Here is an 18,402-nt window from a genome sequence, read left to right on the forward strand (position 1 = left end):
CTTGATAGTTATATTTATATTTATATTTGTATTCTAATAAACTAGATGTAGTAGAAATTGTAATAATGTGTAAACACATTTACAAACTACAATGAAAAGATATTTCATTCAGATACTTTGTGGAGGAAGGTGCTTTCTAACAATATGGCATGCAGAACATCCTTCATCTGCTGGTATGGTCAATGTAGAAGTGGGTTTTTTTTTTTTTTTGGATTAAGCGCATATTGCATGAGACATTCCTGTAACAGTCAGGAATATGAAAGTATAAGAGGATTGTGAATGGACATGGAATGAAGGAAAGCATGGATAAGAGACAGAGAGAGGGAAAGTACTAGGGATTAAATGGAGATATATGAGCAGGAGAGAGGCAGGAAATCCACAGATCTTACAAAGTCCTACATGAATATAATATTAAAAATGAATTTGCAGCAAAACAGTACCTCTACTCAACTGAAAAGAACCATCTAAAATGTAAAATTTCACAGGTCTGTTTTAACCCACAAAATCACATCACTCAAACTGTGTCACGGCAGAGGAGTATGAATGGCAAGAGAGAGCAGGAGAAAGATCAAGGGATAAAGAGATGTGAAAGGGGAAAGGGTGGGGTCTGGCTAGAGGCGGGATATTCTGAAGCTTAACAACATTGCTATCACACACAGAATGAAAATAAAAGAGGAAGGGCAAATTTGTTTATGCCGATTGTTGAGGATTTCTCAATGGAATCTGGCAGCATGACAACGATGGAGGTTCCGCAAGAAAAGATTGTCAAAAAGGTAAACATGCTAGAGAGAGCTTGATATGCAAATTATTCTGTATATTTAATATATTGATATATATCACATTTTTTATGCTTTTAAAATTATGGATTCCAATGTGCACATTGGAATAGTCTATTCCTAATACTCTAATACCCAAATATTGTATCCTGAAATATATCAGAATTTATAATATTAGACTAACCCACATTTTCTATTTACAACACTGTTGGGCATTACCCCACTTTTCTTGATCGGTTAAGATGTGGCTGCAAACAAGTCAAATTATTATTATGGATTTCCTAAAATCTCTTCTTCTATTATGACTCTTCTATTATGACTCAATAGGGCTCAATCAAGAAGAAAATAGAGAAACTGCGAAGGTTCAGCAGCTCCTCATTTGGAAGCTTTAAACGCCCCCCCAAGACCAAGACGCTCAGCCTGTCATCCCCAACGGAGGCCGAAGAAGAGCTTTGGCCGGTGGACTTAGAGCAGGAGCGGCGAAAGCTCAGGCCCATTGTTGCCTCTGTGTTTGGCCAGGTAAGTGCTGCATGGGCTGAATGATTGCTGCAAGAAATTCATTTGTAAGAGCCAGTAAATCACACATACAGTACTGTGTAAAAGTTTTAGTGAATTTTCTTCAAGATTTTTAATCTTCTCCACACTAACACACAATCAATAATTTTAAAAAAGTGATAGTGGCATTAAGTTGATAGTTGAGAAAAACTAAATGAGAGACCTGCTATAAGAACTGGGGGTTGGTCTCTCACAAGTCTGTAAAGAAATTTATATTCTCCTACAAGGAAAGTCTACAAATGGAAAACAATATTGTATTGCTGTTATTGCAAGATAATAGTATAACTGAGCTATAGGGGGTTTGGCCTTTCACTTTGTTTAATGGAAATCTGAAAATTCTGCAATAAATTGATCAGGTAAATATTTGATCAATGCTTGACTTTGTCAGCTTTGATAAACACCATATTGTATTGGTGCCTAAGACTTTTGCACAGTACGGTACATTTTGTGTATTTTAGCAGTGATGCACTGTCCCAACAGACCAAGTCTACCACTCACACATAAAGCCTACACTTGGCATCCAGTCAAAAAGTAAAAGTTTGTTATTTATTTTTTTATATTTTTATTACTTTACAATATGTCCCGCTTTATTAAAAGGGGCATAAATACTCAGTTTTAACTGTGTTAGCCAGAGCTTTGGTCATATTCCTTTAGGAATAAACACTTAGAGTTGCAAGGGAAGTGCGAAGCGGTTGAATGCTTTGTTGAATATATGCATTTAATTCCACAATGATCTTTGACAGGAAGCTGAATCATTAAATGATTGACTAACGTAATTAAATGATTGCACAACGTAAATATTATTTTCTTTCTCTTTCTGATGTGATATCATTTTAAAGTCAATAATGTAGCTAACAAAATGACAAGAAGCAGTGTATTACAAAATATTGTATCTAGCCAAGGAATTCAAATCTTGAATTTCACAGCATTACATCAAGAGAAAACCACAAATTAAATTTTTTTTATTAAATGTCACGTTTTAATTAACAGTCATCTTTATAAAATATAGAATTAGCTGTGATTTATTAACGTTAAAAAGATTTTCTTCTAAATATCACAGTTTGTAATTGTTGCCCAGCAATATATCAGAAAATAGTATGTCAAGTAATGTCAGTTTTTTAAACATAACTGAGCCATCAAGACTTTTTGTCATTGAAACTACAACAACAATCCCTATATAGCAACAGATAACGTCATTAATCAAAAGGGTTAAAGTTAGGTTTCCACCACTGAGCTGCCAATTAAGCCTTCAGCATCACAGAGTTCCCATATTTCCAGATCTGTCTTTAAAAGCCCAGAGCCACCTGTGAGAGAAGACATTTACATGTCTTTATCATCGCGGAGGATGTAGGACTAATTAGTTGACCAAATGACATATTAATGAAAAACAGATTGTGCTGGTTAGTGGCTTTACTCATTAATTACACTTTCTGTAAGCATATTGTTCGCATCAGATCATTTATTTTGTTCATCATATGTAACTAGACATCCAGATGCTTTGGTAATGGGAAACGACAGATGTTATGGTGTGATAACCGAAAGCCACACACATTTTGAGGCCTTAAATGACTTTTTGAGTGGATTGTTCAGAGCAGAGATCAAACTCATCTGAGAACACGCGTAAGCGTAACCATGATTATTCCTCACATCCTGACTGTGTTGCATAATGCACACTCACATCACCAATGTTGCTTAGTAGTCATAGCATCATTCTCCAGATGTTACATGCTGCTGCCTGTGCACATAAGAGACATGTAGTGGCACAATTTTCCACCTTCCTGGATAGGACAAAAGGTGTACTGGTGTGTTATAATGTTAGAACATAATGGTATATTGTATGATTGAATTTGAAAAGGCCAAAAGACAAAAGTGGTTGCTTGTGGGTATATTTCTCATTATAAGTGATGTGAGTTTCTTTGTCACCGCAATACATATCACTGAACCCTGATGTTAAAGGATGCTAACGTGATGTTTATGCCAACGCAAGCTCTTGGAATTCAGTTTTTAAAATTCTAATAATGAATGGCCCCAATTTTAATACTGCATCAGTTGCATGCGCTAGTGGTTAAAAGCCAGAGTAAATGGCTGGGAGTTTAATCTGACCTTCTTTTTGCCACCCTAGGAAGACCAGCCTAATATAGAATAGAATAGCCTGGATAAGCACTGACGGCCTTTTGTCTGATAAACATTTTGCTAAAAGTGCTAAAAGAGTTTTGCTCCCTGAACATGAGTATGACTTGTTTCCATTAAGACTTAGCATGTATTTTAGCTTTAGCACAAGCGGCTCATTAAGGCTCATTGTAGCTTTGGGGAAGACATGTGTGCATCATAAAACATATTGGGCATTGTATGACTGTTTACCATTTTCTTTTACATATATATATTGGAAGTCTTAAATTAATAGTTTGTCTGACCAGAGAGGTTTCACCCTAGCAGGGATCACCCTACAGTGTGAATTTGAATATTACATAACAAGAGCGATGCAAATGGAGAGGTTGATTGGGGAAGTGGTGGTGGGATTATCAAGGCGAGATTAACGACTCAACGGATAAAATGATCCGTATTGAAACAGAAGCTCTCTCTAAGAAACTATTTACTTGACTTGACAATCTCCACCCTGACTCCTGGACACACACTCTCTGTTTAAACATGTGCACATGTTCTACATGTGAATGTAAAAAGGAGTGTGCTTGCAGTGTGGATTTACTACTGAAGAGGGACCTGCTCTCGCTCGACATTTAAATCAAATATAATCCTGTGCAAATTTCACAAGAAAGACTCTGACGATGTGCTGTCTCATGTGTGCCTGTATTTCACAATGCTGCTCATGAAAGACTTTCTGTCTCACTCATTCCAACCCTACTGTAATTAATTTAATAATAGCGTGTTATCAGCGCTGTGGCCTAGAACTTTCTGGCAGAGCTCTTAAACATTATTATTTGGCATCTCACCACTGACCAAGTTGTGTCTTCACAACTGAAACTTTTTTATTTGTGTCATTTAAAATTATAGTGTCATTTAACTGTCTGGGAAAGCAATATTTGTCAATGAGAGTGCGTAATTCTTGTAAAAATGCCTCAACCTTGCCTGCTGATGTCAACTACAGAGATAAATCAGATTCATCAGAATTAGTTGATGTTCAGGCACGACATGAAGTGTCATCCAGTAGCCGTTCAGACGGCTGGATGAAACTCATGAAGAGGCAGACAAGTTGCAACAGTCCCTGTGATCAGTAGAAGGACAGAGACAGGTGGGTGGGATCCATTCTGCCCGTCACATACGATTAGATGGGAATAATACATTTTTCCCCTCCTTTAATCCATCTTTTGTGTTTTTATTTTCCTATTTATTTATTTTTTTGCCGCTAATCCATCCAGAGCCTTCCCAGGCACACAGTTCAGCTGCAATCTCCCTTGTAACTCAGAAGCTCACACACAGCTACATGACAGTACAAAGGGCATTAGTGCTTCGATGGAAAAATCTAAGGCGATATGCTCACCATCGACTGTCTGTTTTTTTTTTTTTTGTGGTGATTCATCATCTTGATGCCTGTAAATGTGATGATTGGCTTTTAAAATAGACTGATGGGCAGGTTAGTGTTTGGAATTACTGCGTAAATGTACAGCATAGGAAGTTCACACTGTCAGCTTTGAATTTACGGCAGTTGTGTAAACTGTATGCCAGGTCTGAGGCTGCAAAACGCATGAGACCAGCTGAGGGTGAATCCAAATGTGCACTCAGTCATTGCACACATCATTATCACACACCACCAAATGTTTATGTCTTTCCCAGCACATCATTTTCAAGGGAAAACGATGTGCTGTTATTCATAGGGGTTAAATGTGGCAATTCAAGTCTCATTCGAGGACAGTGTCCATTCCCTGGGGCTCACACTGTCCCACATGTGTCAGCATCAGGGCAGATTAAACAGCAGATAACACACAGCTATTTGTTGTTGTACATCAGTTGTTCTGAACTGGCAGTGGCAGATGTTGCTGCTGATGTCAGAGGTGGCCCAAAACAATCATGAAAACAGACAATACAGACAGACATAGGGCTTTATGTTTATCCATGCTTTGGATGATGGATGATATTCTATATTTTAATAATAAAAGGTTGTGATAAATAAATGCAATTTTAAAAATAAATTATATAATACCACAATTTTAGCGAAAGGCTACATATTATAATCACTCAAATAGAATGCATGCTTATACTTGGTAAGACTTACATAAATATTTTAACCCCACAATTATGTTAATATCAATATTCATTGTTATTATTAAAAGTATTGCCTCAAAATCCATGCTTTTGTTGTCAGAAGGAGTATAAAATGCATGCAAAATTTCGATGCAAATTCCAGCCTTAACAGGATCCAGAACAATTTTTTTACTTTTGCTTGTGAGGATTGGGATTTTACATTTCTCTGTGATTGACTACTCTCTACTGGTGACCTAGATGTATTACAGTGTGTTGAGCCCCTTGAAAGCACATTATTTAGATAAAAAGTTAAAGTCCTCAAATATACCATTGTGGGAAAGGAGTGTTTATAATGCAATCAAATTGCATTTATAACTCATGAATACAGAGACTTACAAAGACGTTTAGGACAGTAACCAAAAATAATATAATGTAATATCTTTCTTTCATGAGTAATGATTTTAATTGTGCTGTAATGTATTTATTTTCTATAAAAGGGCTCTTACTCAGTATGGGACCAGTTCTTTCTGATGTCTTTTTGTACATATAAGAGGAAAATCGAATTTTTGCATTTTTATTTTTCAGCCTTATACTACCTTATACTCCAGTCAATAGTAAAAATGCCCCCCTGTTTCAACCCATGCTCATTTCTTCCATAAATCCCTCTATGGAGTCACTTTACTTTGCGCAAAATGATGTATTATTTGATGTCACAAGTGGCGCTAACATCAAATCTAAGCGGATTATGGCTTGTTACAGCACTTACATCTGCAGACTTTAGTGGTGTAATATGTTTATCTCCCAGAGCGGAGCCCGTCAAAAGCATGTTGAGGGTGGGAGCTGGAGATTGGGTCTGATTTCACAGTGAACATATTGTCATTTACTAGAGGACTGATTTGACCTTGCATTAGGAGTTTGTAGTTAGATCAGACTTTCGTTATTGTTTTTGCTGTTGCTGATAATGCTACTAGAACTTTTATATATTTATTTTAATAATAATAATAATTATTATTATTCATTACTATATTGTTGTCACTGAATCGTTGTTACTGCTTGTTAATGCTTTTTTCGTTCTTATTCCTGTAATTTGCTCTAAAATTGCCAAAACCCACACACACAGCTTTGAAATCTGAAAGTCTGGGGATTAGAACATTCAGCCCCTCCCTCCATTGCCCTTAATTCCCCCATTACACCGCCCCCCTCACATGTAGCTGACTAGAAACTTACACTATATGACAGAAAGAGTGAGAATGAAATGGAGTAAATGGGTGGAGTGGAGAGACTAAGATCGCATACATTACATGTAGAACAAAATTGTGGGAAAAGAAATGTGGGGATAGTGACATGTGACTTGGGACAAGGACATCTTTTATCAGAGGTTGTCTGAAGATGCCGTTTATTGGAGGTTGTCCGATCTCTCTACATGCAGTTGGAGTTTCTGTAAGCGTTTCTGACATGCTTTGAACAAAGATGTTAGAGGGAGCCTCTTCAACGTTATGAATTCTGCTGCCATTTAAATCACGAATGCATTGCGCATGCTTTAAAATTAAGCAAAATCCAGCCGCAGAGTCGGTGAAGACAACACAAGTGAGACAAGAAGAGGAAAGAGAGAACAAGGAGAAAGTAGCAGTTAAAAAGAGCAGGAGCGAAAGAGAGAAAGTTTAGAGAGACTAATGGGAACAAAGCCATCTAAAAGAACCAAAATGAGGAAGGTAAGAAATGCGTTATTCTTTTATTCTGTTTAGCCTCTGGTGTGATTCTTTTACTAGAAAGAAACTGGTGTAGTGCTATTAGACCCCTTTCATAAATACTGAATTAAGCAAGCTCAAGTGCAAATACACTACTAATTTAAAAATGTGGGATAAATTAAATATAATGCTTTATCCTGCAACCTGTGACATTGCCCTTTTATATTATGAATATTAAACAAAATGGCTTTGATTGGAAGTTTGGCTGGCTGTGGTTCTGGTGGGGTGGTTAATTGTATGATTCCTTCCCCAAGGGGTCGGAGCCCCTTGAGGGAAGTGCACCATTGGCAGCTGCGATGCTCGGAGGAATCGAGGGTGATGAAGAGGGGGCAGAGGATTCAGGAAGTGAACGGGAGTTTGACGAGCCCCTGTGCACTCTGGTCCAGAACTGCACAATGCTACACAACATCGTGGGGCCTGCGTGTATCTTCCTCAAACAGGGGTTTGCCCAGTCACAGCTCGTATGTTCTCATATTCATGAATGTATATATGCAGCTGGCTTTAACACAGGCTCATATCTTATGTGTCACAATCTTACTCCAGGGGGAGAGGGTTCCACGGTTCGGTCCAGAGTTTTGTGTTGTCTTTGTGGTGCTCCTGATTTCCCTGATTGTGTATAGCTGTGGTCTTGTATAAATGTTTGCCTATTGTCTCATGTCCTCATCTGGTCATAAAATTGTGGTCCTGTACTGGTGTGTGCGCTCCCGTGTTCTTGGTAATAAACCGCCTGTTTGTTCCCAGTCGTGCAAATGCATCCAGTCCTGCAACCCCCGGGCCGTGACAGCATGGTTAGCTACACATTCTCTAGTTCTTTTTTTACCATTCTACTATACTAAAATAGAGGTAATGAAAATATTCATGAATTGGAACAAACTATCCATTATTTTAGGGGATGAGGGAAATTATTAATGTGTTGAACTAAGGAAAAATTTTATACTTCAAGTGTGTATTGCCAAACCCATTAAGCATCACATTCTGTGCTATACAGTGGGGCAGCGAGACACAATTGTCATGACTTCTAAACGAAGGCGTGGCTCAGTGGCACGTTGATTTCAGTTTAAAACTCCTCTCCATTCTTCTGGTGTAGTTGTGTTTTTTAATAGGTTGGACTGTTTTACACCTTTAAACTGACTTAAGAACAAAAACTATGCAAATGAGCTTTTTCTGGCCAGAGTCTTCTGCAGCTCATCAAGATTGTAATTTAGATGTTCAGTTCCCAGCAGGTACAGACAGACTGGATATCAGAGCAACACACAGCAGCTGTATAATATCCTGTTGATGGCTATCATACACCTTTGGGAACATATCTTGGTTTGGCTAAAATGCATTTTAGAGGTCAATCATCTCACGACCTTGTGCCAGATGAATGAATACACCATTCCTGTGGAGAAAAAGCTTATTACTGGGAGGGACCTACCATTACTCATGCTAGTGAGTTTATCAGCATTTGGTTTTGGACAAGACGGTGTGAGAACAAGACAGCCATCCTTTGTGTCTGCTAAAATATTTGGAATAAAACTGCAGAAATCCATGCACAATTCTGACGCATTTTAATTCTATGTTGATACCCAAATCTGGTTAGTAATCCCAGAATCCTGTTTGTGTCGATGAAATATTCCCATCTCCCCCTCATTCACCTGAAGCTACTCATCATGAGATTATCGCCCTCCTAATTTCCCCCTGTTTGTCATTAGTTAAGTGGTTCAGTGGAAATAGGTCAGATGTGGCAAAAAGTAGAACAGAAAAGAAACAGATCGCTTTGAGGGTGAGCAAACATTAATGTGTGTGACTAGGCCCCGGTTACTGCCGTCATTGTAATATAATCTAATCCACTCTGTTGGGTCACAGGGATATAAAGCAGACACTAGTTTCTAAGTAAGCAGGGGCAGAATGGTGGGTTTTTAAGAGCTGGAAATGTGCACACGCGCAAGCTGAACAAACAAGGACAGACATATTTGATAGCAGCATGGTTTAGGGAATGAAAGATGAACTCCCGGGCCAAAAGTGTGCAACAGTGATTGTGTGCGTATGCAGACTAGCCATGTGTGTACATGGGCTGTTCACATACTAAACCAGCCAAAATCTCTTGATCTCCATTTGCTGCCTGGCAACTTCCACCTAAGTAATCTGTTCACAGTGCCGGCCTGGACTGCATGTTACCGTTTGACCAGTCTGCAGAAATGGCTATGTTGTCTTCATGGTGGTCAGCATACCTTTAGCAATTGCGAGACACGGGCCAAACACAGCCGCCATGAATCGGATCATAAACGAAACACTTGTGTTTTTGCTCCAATTTTTCATGAGCTGAACTCAAAGATCTGAAACATTTTCTACATTAACAATGTGTAAACCTGTGTTAGAGACACTTCTCCTTTGCCGAGATAATCCCACCTCACAGGTATGGCATGTCAATGTGCTGATTAGACACAGGTCTGCCTTAGACTACCCACAATTAAAGGCCAATTTGGAAAACTGGAATTTGCAGTTTTTGCTCTTCAATAGCTGTGCTGAATATTATCTGGAACTGGAACATGCTGTCATATACACTGATCCAGATCATCCCAAACATTCTCAATGGGTGACATGACTGGTGAGTATGCAAGAACTGGGAAGTTTTCAGCTTCCAGGAATTGAGCACATATCCTTGCATTATCATGCTGCAAGATGAGGTGATGGCACAACAAGATGGATGGATGGCACAACAATGGGTCTCAGGATCTCGTTATGTGTATTTGCATACCATAACCCCCCACCATCATTGGCCACTCAATCCACAACACCAGCCAACCGCTCACCCACATGTCTGCCATCTGCCATGAACAGTGAAAACCAGGACAAATCTGCGAACAGAGCGGCTTTCCAGCGTACCACATCGAATGTGAGCAAACTCCAGTCAGGTCCAGACCCTGATGAGGATGAGCATCCCTGAGACAGTTTAGGACAGTTTGTGCAGAAATTCTTCGGTTATGCAAACCGATTTTTTTCTACAGCTCTCCGGGTGGCTGGTCTCAGGTGATCATGGAGGAGAGCATGCTGAATGTGGAGGTCCTGGTGTGGTTACACGAGTCTGCAGTTGTGAGGCCGGTTGCTGCCAAAATCTCTGAAATGCCTTTGGAGACAATTTATGGTAGAAAAAATGCTTTCTCAGAAATTTGTGTCAGTTTGTGCAATCATTCCACCAAAGACAGAAGCGCAGGAGCATGGCATTGTGGTTGAAACAGGGGTTTTAATGACAAAAAATGAAAACAAAAATGAAACAGAAAGAATTAACAAGCATAAACAAACCCGAAGGCGTGTGGCCAGGAACAGAAACAAACATGAGACAGACCATCTTGTTCCTTATAACAGGGCCCTAATTATAGATGCCTAATCAGCGGCATCCGTCCATGATTAGAGCCTTGTTGTCCGGCTTCTGGGTGCTGTCTGGAAGCTCAGCAGCACTCAGGTGTGACAATGCCTTCAGTTTGTCTTTCTGTATGTTGTTGTCTCTGTAAGATGACATATGTAAAAGGAGATTGTCCCTCTAGCATTTACTGTCAGTCTTTCTGTGTCTCTCTTTCTACACTGGAACACTGCAGGACAGAGATCTGCGGCCTGAGGAAATGGAAGGTACAGAGAGATCTTCGAAGATCATATAAACTAATCCCAAATACACAAACTAAAGACTCACTTTTCACTTTGATCTACTCTTTCCTTTTTTCTGTTGTGCAGAGCTGAAGGAGGCCTTCAGGGAATTTGATAAAGATAGAGATGGCTTCATCAGCTGTAAGGATTTGGGCGAGTGCATGAGAACCATGGGATACATGCCCACAGAGATGGAGCTAATTGAACTGAGCCAGCAGATATGTGAGTTGCCATTTTGCAAATTAGGAGTGGTGGATTCCTGGAAGATGTAATTCTGCTAGCATATATTGACACAGATCTCTTAACAGTCATACCGCATGTGATGAGAACTACCGGTAATAAAACACTTGCATGGTACAGTTTAACTGTTTAGGCAGATTAACAACACAAATCATGACAGTTACAATAATAATAATCATCATGATAATCAGTGTTTATTAAAAAAAACTAATTCCACATGAATATAAAGTACATGCGTAAAGCATTTCATCAACTGCTCCAGTTGTGTTTCTTTAGTACAGTAGAACCCGTTTAACGCTCCGCTGTAATTGCTATATTTGACCTCTAGGTGGTGGCAGAGTGGACTTCGATGACTTCGTGGAATTAATGGGTCCCAAAATGCTGGCAGAAACAGCCGACATGATAGGAGTAAAGGAGCTGCGGGATGCTTTCAGAGAAGTTGGTTTTCACAGTGAATTCATTAATATCCGACTTCTTAATTAGTCTGTTGACTGAATTTCTCAAAACTTCTCTCACCATTGTATTCAGCATTTCTTAAACCTCACACCATTGGACTCCGCATTTGACAGCATGCCTCTACTTTTTATTTTTTAGTTTGACTCAAATGGGGATGGCCAGATCAGCCTTGCAGAGCTCAGAGAGGCAATGAAGAAGCTGATGGGAGAGCAGCTCAACCACAGGGAGATTGACGAGATCCTCAGAGATGTAGATCTCAATGGAGATGGTCTGGTGGACTTTGAAGGTGAGGTTGTGCAGTTGAGAAGTAATGGTTTTAAAATAAATATGGGTTTAAATAAATTAAGCATATAATTAATGGGTAAGGGAATCAAATCAAAGCAAATTACAGGGTGATTAATCTACTGGTGTGTCTTTCTTCCTTCTTGCTGCATATCAAGAGTTTGTGAGAATGATGTCCCGCTGAACATGGAGACATGAAGAAAAATACTGTCTACTAATGAATTGTTACCTGACATATTTGTTTTAATATACAATATATGAACGTTTTCATCACATTACCCTGTTTGACTAAATAATTACTCTGTAAATATTGTTGTTAACTTTTTGTACCTACTTTAAATGTGCATTGGCTATATGAATAATTTTACCCATTCTCATTTAAATATGAAGTATAGTTTAAAACACTGTGGGGTTAGAGAAAATGGTTGTATATCCATTGCCACAGCACACAATATACAAAAAATCATGGTCATGTAAATAATAGCATAGAATATAATAAAATACTGCAAATTCTATCATTAGATTAATAAATATATGAAAGTTAAACAAATACATTTTTCTTTCTTCTGTTGAAACACTTGAGGGAGGGCATGAGGTGCAAGTGACAAGAACATAAATTTAAACATGCTTAAGTACCAAAAGTGAACTTCTCTAAAAGCAGGTCACAACAAGAAGCCAGCACAGATAACCAACAAGGTCTAGAAAGAGATGGATTACATGCACACAAGTGATTAGAACTGAGGGAGGTTAATTAGCACAAAGTCAGGACACAGATGAGGACGTGGCAGACATGATGTGACAGTCATCTTCTTACCAATTATGATGAGGTCCTAATTCAGTTGTCACAGTACACTCACTCACCCACTTTCTTGAACTGTGTCATGAAATAATAAAATTTAATTCAGTTCAAAGCCTTCCGTTATTTTATTATTTTCAATTTTGTTTTAGTATAATATACTTTTTTGAATGATTAAATTAAGTTAAAGAATATAATTTTTTTAAGATCTCAAAGAATATCCCTAATTTTAGGATGTCAGTCAACTTACAAACTTGCTATTGTTATAATGGCTAAATACACACATACACACATACATTTAGAAAAGTGAAGGGACGTATTTGTCACAATGTCATAAAAAATTAACACATTACAACATAAAACACTGAAGGACACTGTAGAAAACTACTGAAATCTATTGATAAGGAAATAGTTAACACTATTGATTATGGGGTAAAAATATGAAATGTATGTGAGAGTCTAGAACAAATTAATTGTTTTTTACAGTGGTATTTTCAATAATAATCCCTGTCATTTGTTACAGTTTTGCTTCCATCATTGGTGCCTCTGATGACACAGCCAGTGTTTTCTCCCTCTGCTTAGCCATTCTTCTGCAGCTGAGGTAGATGTCCAGGGGGTGAATGAAAGCCAGCAAAGTGAGCAATGTTAGAGCAATATTGACCTGGAAAGAGGTAGATATAAAGATAACTATCACTAAGCAAACAAGTACCAGACTATAGAAAGTCTGGGGATAATAACAGAATAAGGTTAAACATTGAATATAGTGTCTTCTCCCCATTGATCAGGTTTTATATCACATTTATATCACATTTACACTCACATATTGCTGCAGTCATGCATAAAAGATTGTTTTTCAAAATAGTGACTACAAAGTGCATTGCGACTGAAATTTAAATGAACCCTGTTCTGCAGTCCTAATATCTACACAGCATACAAATGGCTTTGGATGCTTACATAGGTAGTGTCCCCTCCTTGTGCCTTAACCAGGGCGAAACAGGGGTACTGAAGCAGCGCCACAACGGCAGATAATGACATCATCACTCCAAATAACTTCCCAAAATGTTGGCTGGGAAACCTGAAATTTTTCAAAATTTCATTGTGCAGCATTCTTTTTATTGTTATGCTTTTCACTGTGAACATGTCCATTACATGAAAAAGATGTAGCTGAAGTCTTAATTGAAGTTGAGCAAATCCAGTTCAGTTTGGTAGAGGGGTCAGTCGATTTTACATGTATTAATGAAGAATATATTTATACAGTTATGATATTTATCAGATGTCCTTATCCACAGTTATAGGGACAGTCATCCTGGAGACACTCAGGGTTAAGTGTCTTGCTCAGAGGCACAATGGTAGTAAGTGGGGTTTGAACCTGTAACTTTGGGGTCTTCATAAGCGAGTGTCTTGCCCTCTAGGCTACTACCACCCTCTGCCTTGAACTCTGCATAGTCATTTGGGGGTAAAAAGGGTGTTTAAATCCTAATAAAAGAAGTGCATAAACATATACTCACGCGACACTAATGAATGCAGCATTGCCTCCATAGAGAAAGGCACGGTTAAGGACCTGTATGATGAAGGTGATGTACTGAAGGGGGAGGACAGGAACTGCAGCACAGATGGAGAACAGGAGGCACTGGAGGGAAGTGATGAAGAGGGAGAGTGCTGCTGACTGAAGGTCAGCCTCTCTGTGCGTCATGCCTCAATAAGAAAGAAAAACACAATTGTTCACTTGCACAGTTGTGGTTTATGCTAATATAGTGAAGAAATATTGTGTTTACCAGAAATAAAAAGCTCACCTGCAGCCAGTGGCTTGCCTTTGTGTCTGTCCATAATAAGTCCATTCCAGGGAGCACAGAGCACACCACACAACTGAGTGAAGGCAAAGGCATTGGTGTACTGACTCACTGATGCAGAGGGAAATACAGACGGTGAGTGTGGAAATAAGGCGTAACTGCACAACATCATGCTGAAAATCCGAGGATTTGATTCTACCCAGGGCTGGATTTTGGTTGGACAGCTGGTTAAGCATCGGGTTCAAAGTCCCGATGAAGAAGTAGTGGCGGAGCTGCATGACAGAAAGCCACACCAGGTGCCACAGGAAGGAGGAGGATGTGAGGCAGCTCCTGAAAGTGGTCTCTGGAACAGCAAGCGTACCAGGTTGAAGTGAGAGACATATTCTAAATGCAAGTTCAAGGGAAAGACGAACAGTTAGTACCCTTCCCTGCTCTGTGTCCTGTGCCCTCTTCTATTGTTTCCTGAGGTATATCCTGAGGTTGTAATGGTAGATTGCCTGGCCGCTCTGCCACATCTTCTTCCTGCTGCTGCTCCGCCTCTGGTGTCTCCATATCGTAGCTTTTTGATTTGCCACAGTTCATTCTACTCAAACCACACAAAACTGTTACCAGCAACTCGTCCTACTCAGTGACCAGTTTATTTTGCACACTGGCTTTTTACTGGGTCCCCTTGCTCCCTTTTGTTCCTCCACATCCTGATGACATGCTGCTTAATAATCAGAGGACTTATCTTGTCACACAAAATCAAGGGTGAATGTGCGCTGCATATACTATTTATGAAAATAGAAATTTGAAAGGCTTAGTATGTCACATGCATCAAAAATGCTCATAGGACGACTGAAACTCTTGAACGTTGTTATTGTTAAAGTACAAAAGAGACCAATGCACAAAAATATAATAATTTAGCAGAAATTATTCAGCTGCTTGTGTAGGTGTGCAGTTGTAATTGTTCTCACCCATATGTGTAGTCATCAGGAATGAGGTAGGGGATGTGTTTCTTCGGCATGAGGAAGATGGTACGAAGAAAGTGAATAACACTACAGGCAGTGAGGAAGAGGAAGGAAAAGTGGAAAGAAATGCCCGCCTCAAACAGTACCTGAAACGAATTACAATAGCAATGTTTAGATCATGCCATATTGTGGTGGTGGTTATGGTGTACAGTGGGTTGCAGACTGTGAGTTGTGATCACCCAGGGGGCTAAACATGCCTTGCGATTCATATATTCAATTCATAAATGACACAATAAAGGACAAAATAACAAATACCAATATTAAAACCCAAAGTCCTATGTACATATGTGTAGATAGCTCTGCAATATTATAACTTGTTAATGCCAGTTTGCATAGCATTTTGTCTCTTGTCTTGCTAATTGCACTGTTAATGTTTGAATGCTGTATTTGAAGAGTAATAGATTTAATCGATGAAGAATGTCTAGCTGTGACTGCACTTGTGAAGGGAATTATCACCTTTATAATAAAGAAAATGGCAGAGGATGAGTCAAAGGCTCCATTGTAGAGGGTGATGATGGTAGAACGATGAGCTCCAAAAAGGTTCCCCACCTATTTGTGTAGCCAAGAATGTGTGTTTTAGAAAGATCGCTTTAAAAAGCACGGCAAAACCACGGGTCTGTAGTGCCTTACCTGAATGTTTGTGATGAGAAAAAAAATTCCACCCACTGCAATAAAGCACAAAGCTGGGTACAGCATGAGGGAGAGTGCTGTGTAGGAGTAATGGACAAAAAGAAGGGATATTTTTTAAATAAATTACTGTTTAATTACTTCATAATGCAGACATCAGTTAAAGAATCTACCTGCACTAGATGCTGCCACCATCAGTGTTCCTGTTGTATATAAAGACCTGCAATAGCCAAACAACAGGAGTCACATTTCTTCCCTGTTAACAAATTAAAGTCGTTGTTTGGAATCTCAGAAATAAGTAACTTTTGCTGGCACCAAATTTTCTTTTGACATAATCTCATTATATCTCATTATAAATCATGAGATTTTTAAAGTCAGTGCTTTCTGTGGTTGAGTGCATACATCTCAACATCCTTTTTTTTTTTTTTTACCGTTTCACCAACATCTTCAGAACACTTCTGCTAAACATCTTCAGAACTCTTATCTCGAGATAATTATACTCACACCCCAGAGTCACTCTGCGTTTTTGGTCATATTCGGTTAAACATTTGCATGTGCAGAGGGATTATTAACTGTGAAACTCACACTGCTATAAATCTTGTTGCCATCGTGCCAAAGTAGTCAAAAACGAAGCCATTGGGCAGGGAGAGGAAATTGTTCAGGAAGGAGGCGATGGTGAAGATCAGGGAGAACTGCTCGTCTTGTCCAGTGCAGTCTATGTATGAGGATGGAAAAAATCTAGTTAAAAACCTAGTTAAACATAACAATTGCTGCAGTTGCTGTTCCTGTTTTTGCAAATGTATGCATTGTTCACACAAAAGACTAAAAAGGTAAAACAGACATTGCATTACTTATTTTCAGATCATTGGTTCCGCCTTCATAATAATGCATCAGTATGGTATTTTATATCTAGAATTTAGGCATACCTGTGTGTGGCAGATTGTTGTCAGGTCGTGTCACGTTCACACAGAGGTCGCTGAAGTATCCATCTTCTTTTAGAACAAAAACAAGCGAGGCCCAACCAAAGACCACCCCAGAAAAACACAGGCACTCCACCAGGCCTGAAACAAGGGTCAACTTATAACGCAATTTCAGTCTATTCTCGCAAGAAAACATTCTCCCTTACGGCTGATTTTTCTCCAACAACAGAGAAACCTTTGTTGTATTTTTTATTCTGAGTCTACAGCTTTACGGCTTGTTTCAGGCGATTGTCAGAAATGTTTCTTTTTTCACCTCGTTTCTGCCTTATCAGTGTCCTGCAAACGCTGCTGCTCACTGGACAGGGTGACTGAGTTTGGAGTTAACAAGTTACAAGGCAAGGGAGTGGACCAGACAGATAATGTCAGAATATATGTATGAGAGACACACAGAACAACAAATGAACAACAGTGGATGCTTTTGGCTCAAGCAACCGGTGCAGTTAAAATAAACAACCAATGAACTAATATCCACTGTAACTCAAACCAGTTAGGGATTTCTGTTTTTATATTAAAAGCACCGAAATGTCACTATTATTGTGATATTTGTTGTGATTTTGTCATTGGGTGCTTTCTGTGTACGAATTCTTTCCTGCTTGTCCCTCTGAAGAGCTCTGAAAAGTCAGTCAAACTGTTGGAGAGGATGTGTGGGTCACGTACGCCTCCTGCTGGTGGGTACAGAGCAACAGAGTAATTCTGAATTTAATTTAACGCGACTGAATCACGATTTATTTCATAATATATTGAATTAGGGAAATTTTGTTTTGTGGAGAGCCAAATATAACCTAATCTAAGAAACACTGTTGTTTATATTGATATATTGAATATTGAACCGTGCAGCTTGAAATTCATTTGAACTTTTTTTCTATTTACTGGCATATTTAAAAAATATATGCAGCATACTTTTACCCAAGTTTATGGTGCGGATTCCCCTATTTATATTTTAATTTTAAAAAAATTATTGGGGCGGGCGCCCCTAAAAACACAGGCACTCCACCAAGCCTGAAACAAGGGTCAATTTGCGGCCGATATTTCTCCAACAACAGAGAAACCTTTGTTGTATTTTTTATTCTGAGTCTACAGCTTTACGGCTTCTTTCAGGCGATTGTCAGAAGTGCTTATTTTTTCACCTTTTTTTCCCTTTTTGTTAAACATACCCAGGTTTATGGTGCTGATTCCCCTATTTATATATATATATATATATATATATATATATATATATATATATATATATATATATATATATATATATATATATATATAATATTATTATTTTTATTATTTTTTTTTATTAGGGCGGGCGCCCCTATGCTTTGAGATT

The 18,402-nt window shown here is 38.7% G+C and overlaps 2 protein-coding genes across 5 annotated transcripts; one reads left to right on the forward strand and one right to left on the reverse strand.

Moving 5' to 3' along the window:
- Positions 1-588: 588 nt before the first annotated feature.
- cabp2a (calcium binding protein 2a) lies at positions 589-12,792 on the forward strand. Of its 3 annotated transcripts, none has more exons than XM_028978333.1 (7): positions 589-773; positions 1,104-1,295; positions 10,858-10,888; positions 10,991-11,125; positions 11,472-11,581; positions 11,738-11,885; positions 12,040-12,792. In XM_028978333.1, exons 1-7 carry the CDS (start codon positions 693-695, stop codon positions 12,063-12,065), a joined length of 723 nt encoding a protein of 240 aa, XP_028834166.1. In that variant the 5' UTR covers positions 589-692; the 3' UTR covers positions 12,066-12,792. The 3 variants fall into 3 exon arrangements, with proteins under 3 accessions (XP_028834166.1, XP_028834167.1, XP_028834168.1); XM_028978334.1 differs by lacking the exons at positions 589-773; positions 1,104-1,295 and adding exons at positions 6,450-7,243; positions 7,534-7,740; XM_028978335.1 differs by lacking the exons at positions 589-773; positions 1,104-1,295 and adding an exon at positions 6,488-7,243.
- Positions 11,301-17,494, reverse strand: slc43a3a (solute carrier family 43 member 3a). 2 transcript variants are annotated; one of them, XM_028978331.1, is made up of 12 exons: positions 17,031-17,490; positions 16,690-16,819; positions 16,278-16,324; positions 16,108-16,184; positions 15,934-16,026; positions 15,424-15,563; positions 14,890-15,050; positions 14,667-14,810; positions 14,471-14,578; positions 14,186-14,372; positions 13,632-13,752; positions 11,301-13,338 (listed from the first exon to the last, which is right to left on the reverse strand). In XM_028978331.1, exons 1-12 carry the CDS (start codon positions 17,218-17,220, stop codon positions 13,195-13,197), a joined length of 1,542 nt encoding a protein of 513 aa, XP_028834164.1. In that variant the 5' UTR covers positions 17,221-17,490; the 3' UTR covers positions 11,301-13,194. The 2 variants fall into 2 exon arrangements, with proteins under 2 accessions (XP_028834164.1, XP_028834165.1); XM_028978332.1 differs by lacking the exon at positions 13,632-13,752 and having other exon boundaries at positions 13,178-13,338; positions 17,031-17,494.
- Positions 17,495-18,402: the final 908 nt, after the last annotated feature.

This window comes from Denticeps clupeoides, chromosome 4 (genome assembly GCF_900700375.1).
Source record: "Denticeps clupeoides chromosome 4, fDenClu1.1, whole genome shotgun sequence".
Classification (NCBI taxonomy): Eukaryota; Metazoa; Chordata; class Actinopteri; order Clupeiformes; family Denticipitidae; genus Denticeps; species Denticeps clupeoides.

Excerpts from the sequence above, each read along its gene's own strand:
- cabp2a (XM_028978333.1), top strand. The coding sequence starts at position 693 with ATGCCGATTGTTGAGGATTTCTCAATGGAATCTGGCAGCATGACAACG. Across the intron at positions 774-1,103 it reads AAGAAAAGATTGTCAAAAAG|GGCTCAATCAAGAAGAAAAT; the intron begins GTAAACATGCTA and ends ATGACTCAATAG. Across the intron at positions 1,296-10,857 it reads TTGCCTCTGTGTTTGGCCAG|GACAGAGATCTGCGGCCTGA; the intron begins GTAAGTGCTGCA and ends GGAACACTGCAG.
- slc43a3a (XM_028978331.1), bottom strand. The coding sequence starts at position 17,220 with ATGTTTTCTTGCGAGAATAGACTGAAATTGCGTTATAAGTTGACCCTT. Across the intron at positions 16,820-17,030 it reads CAACAATCTGCCACACACAG|ACTGCACTGGACAAGACGAG; the intron begins GTATGCCTAAAT and ends CCTCATACATAG. Across the intron at positions 15,051-15,423 it reads CCTGATGACTACACATATGG|AATGAACTGTGGCAAATCAA; the intron begins GTGAGAACAATT and ends TGGTTTGAGTAG.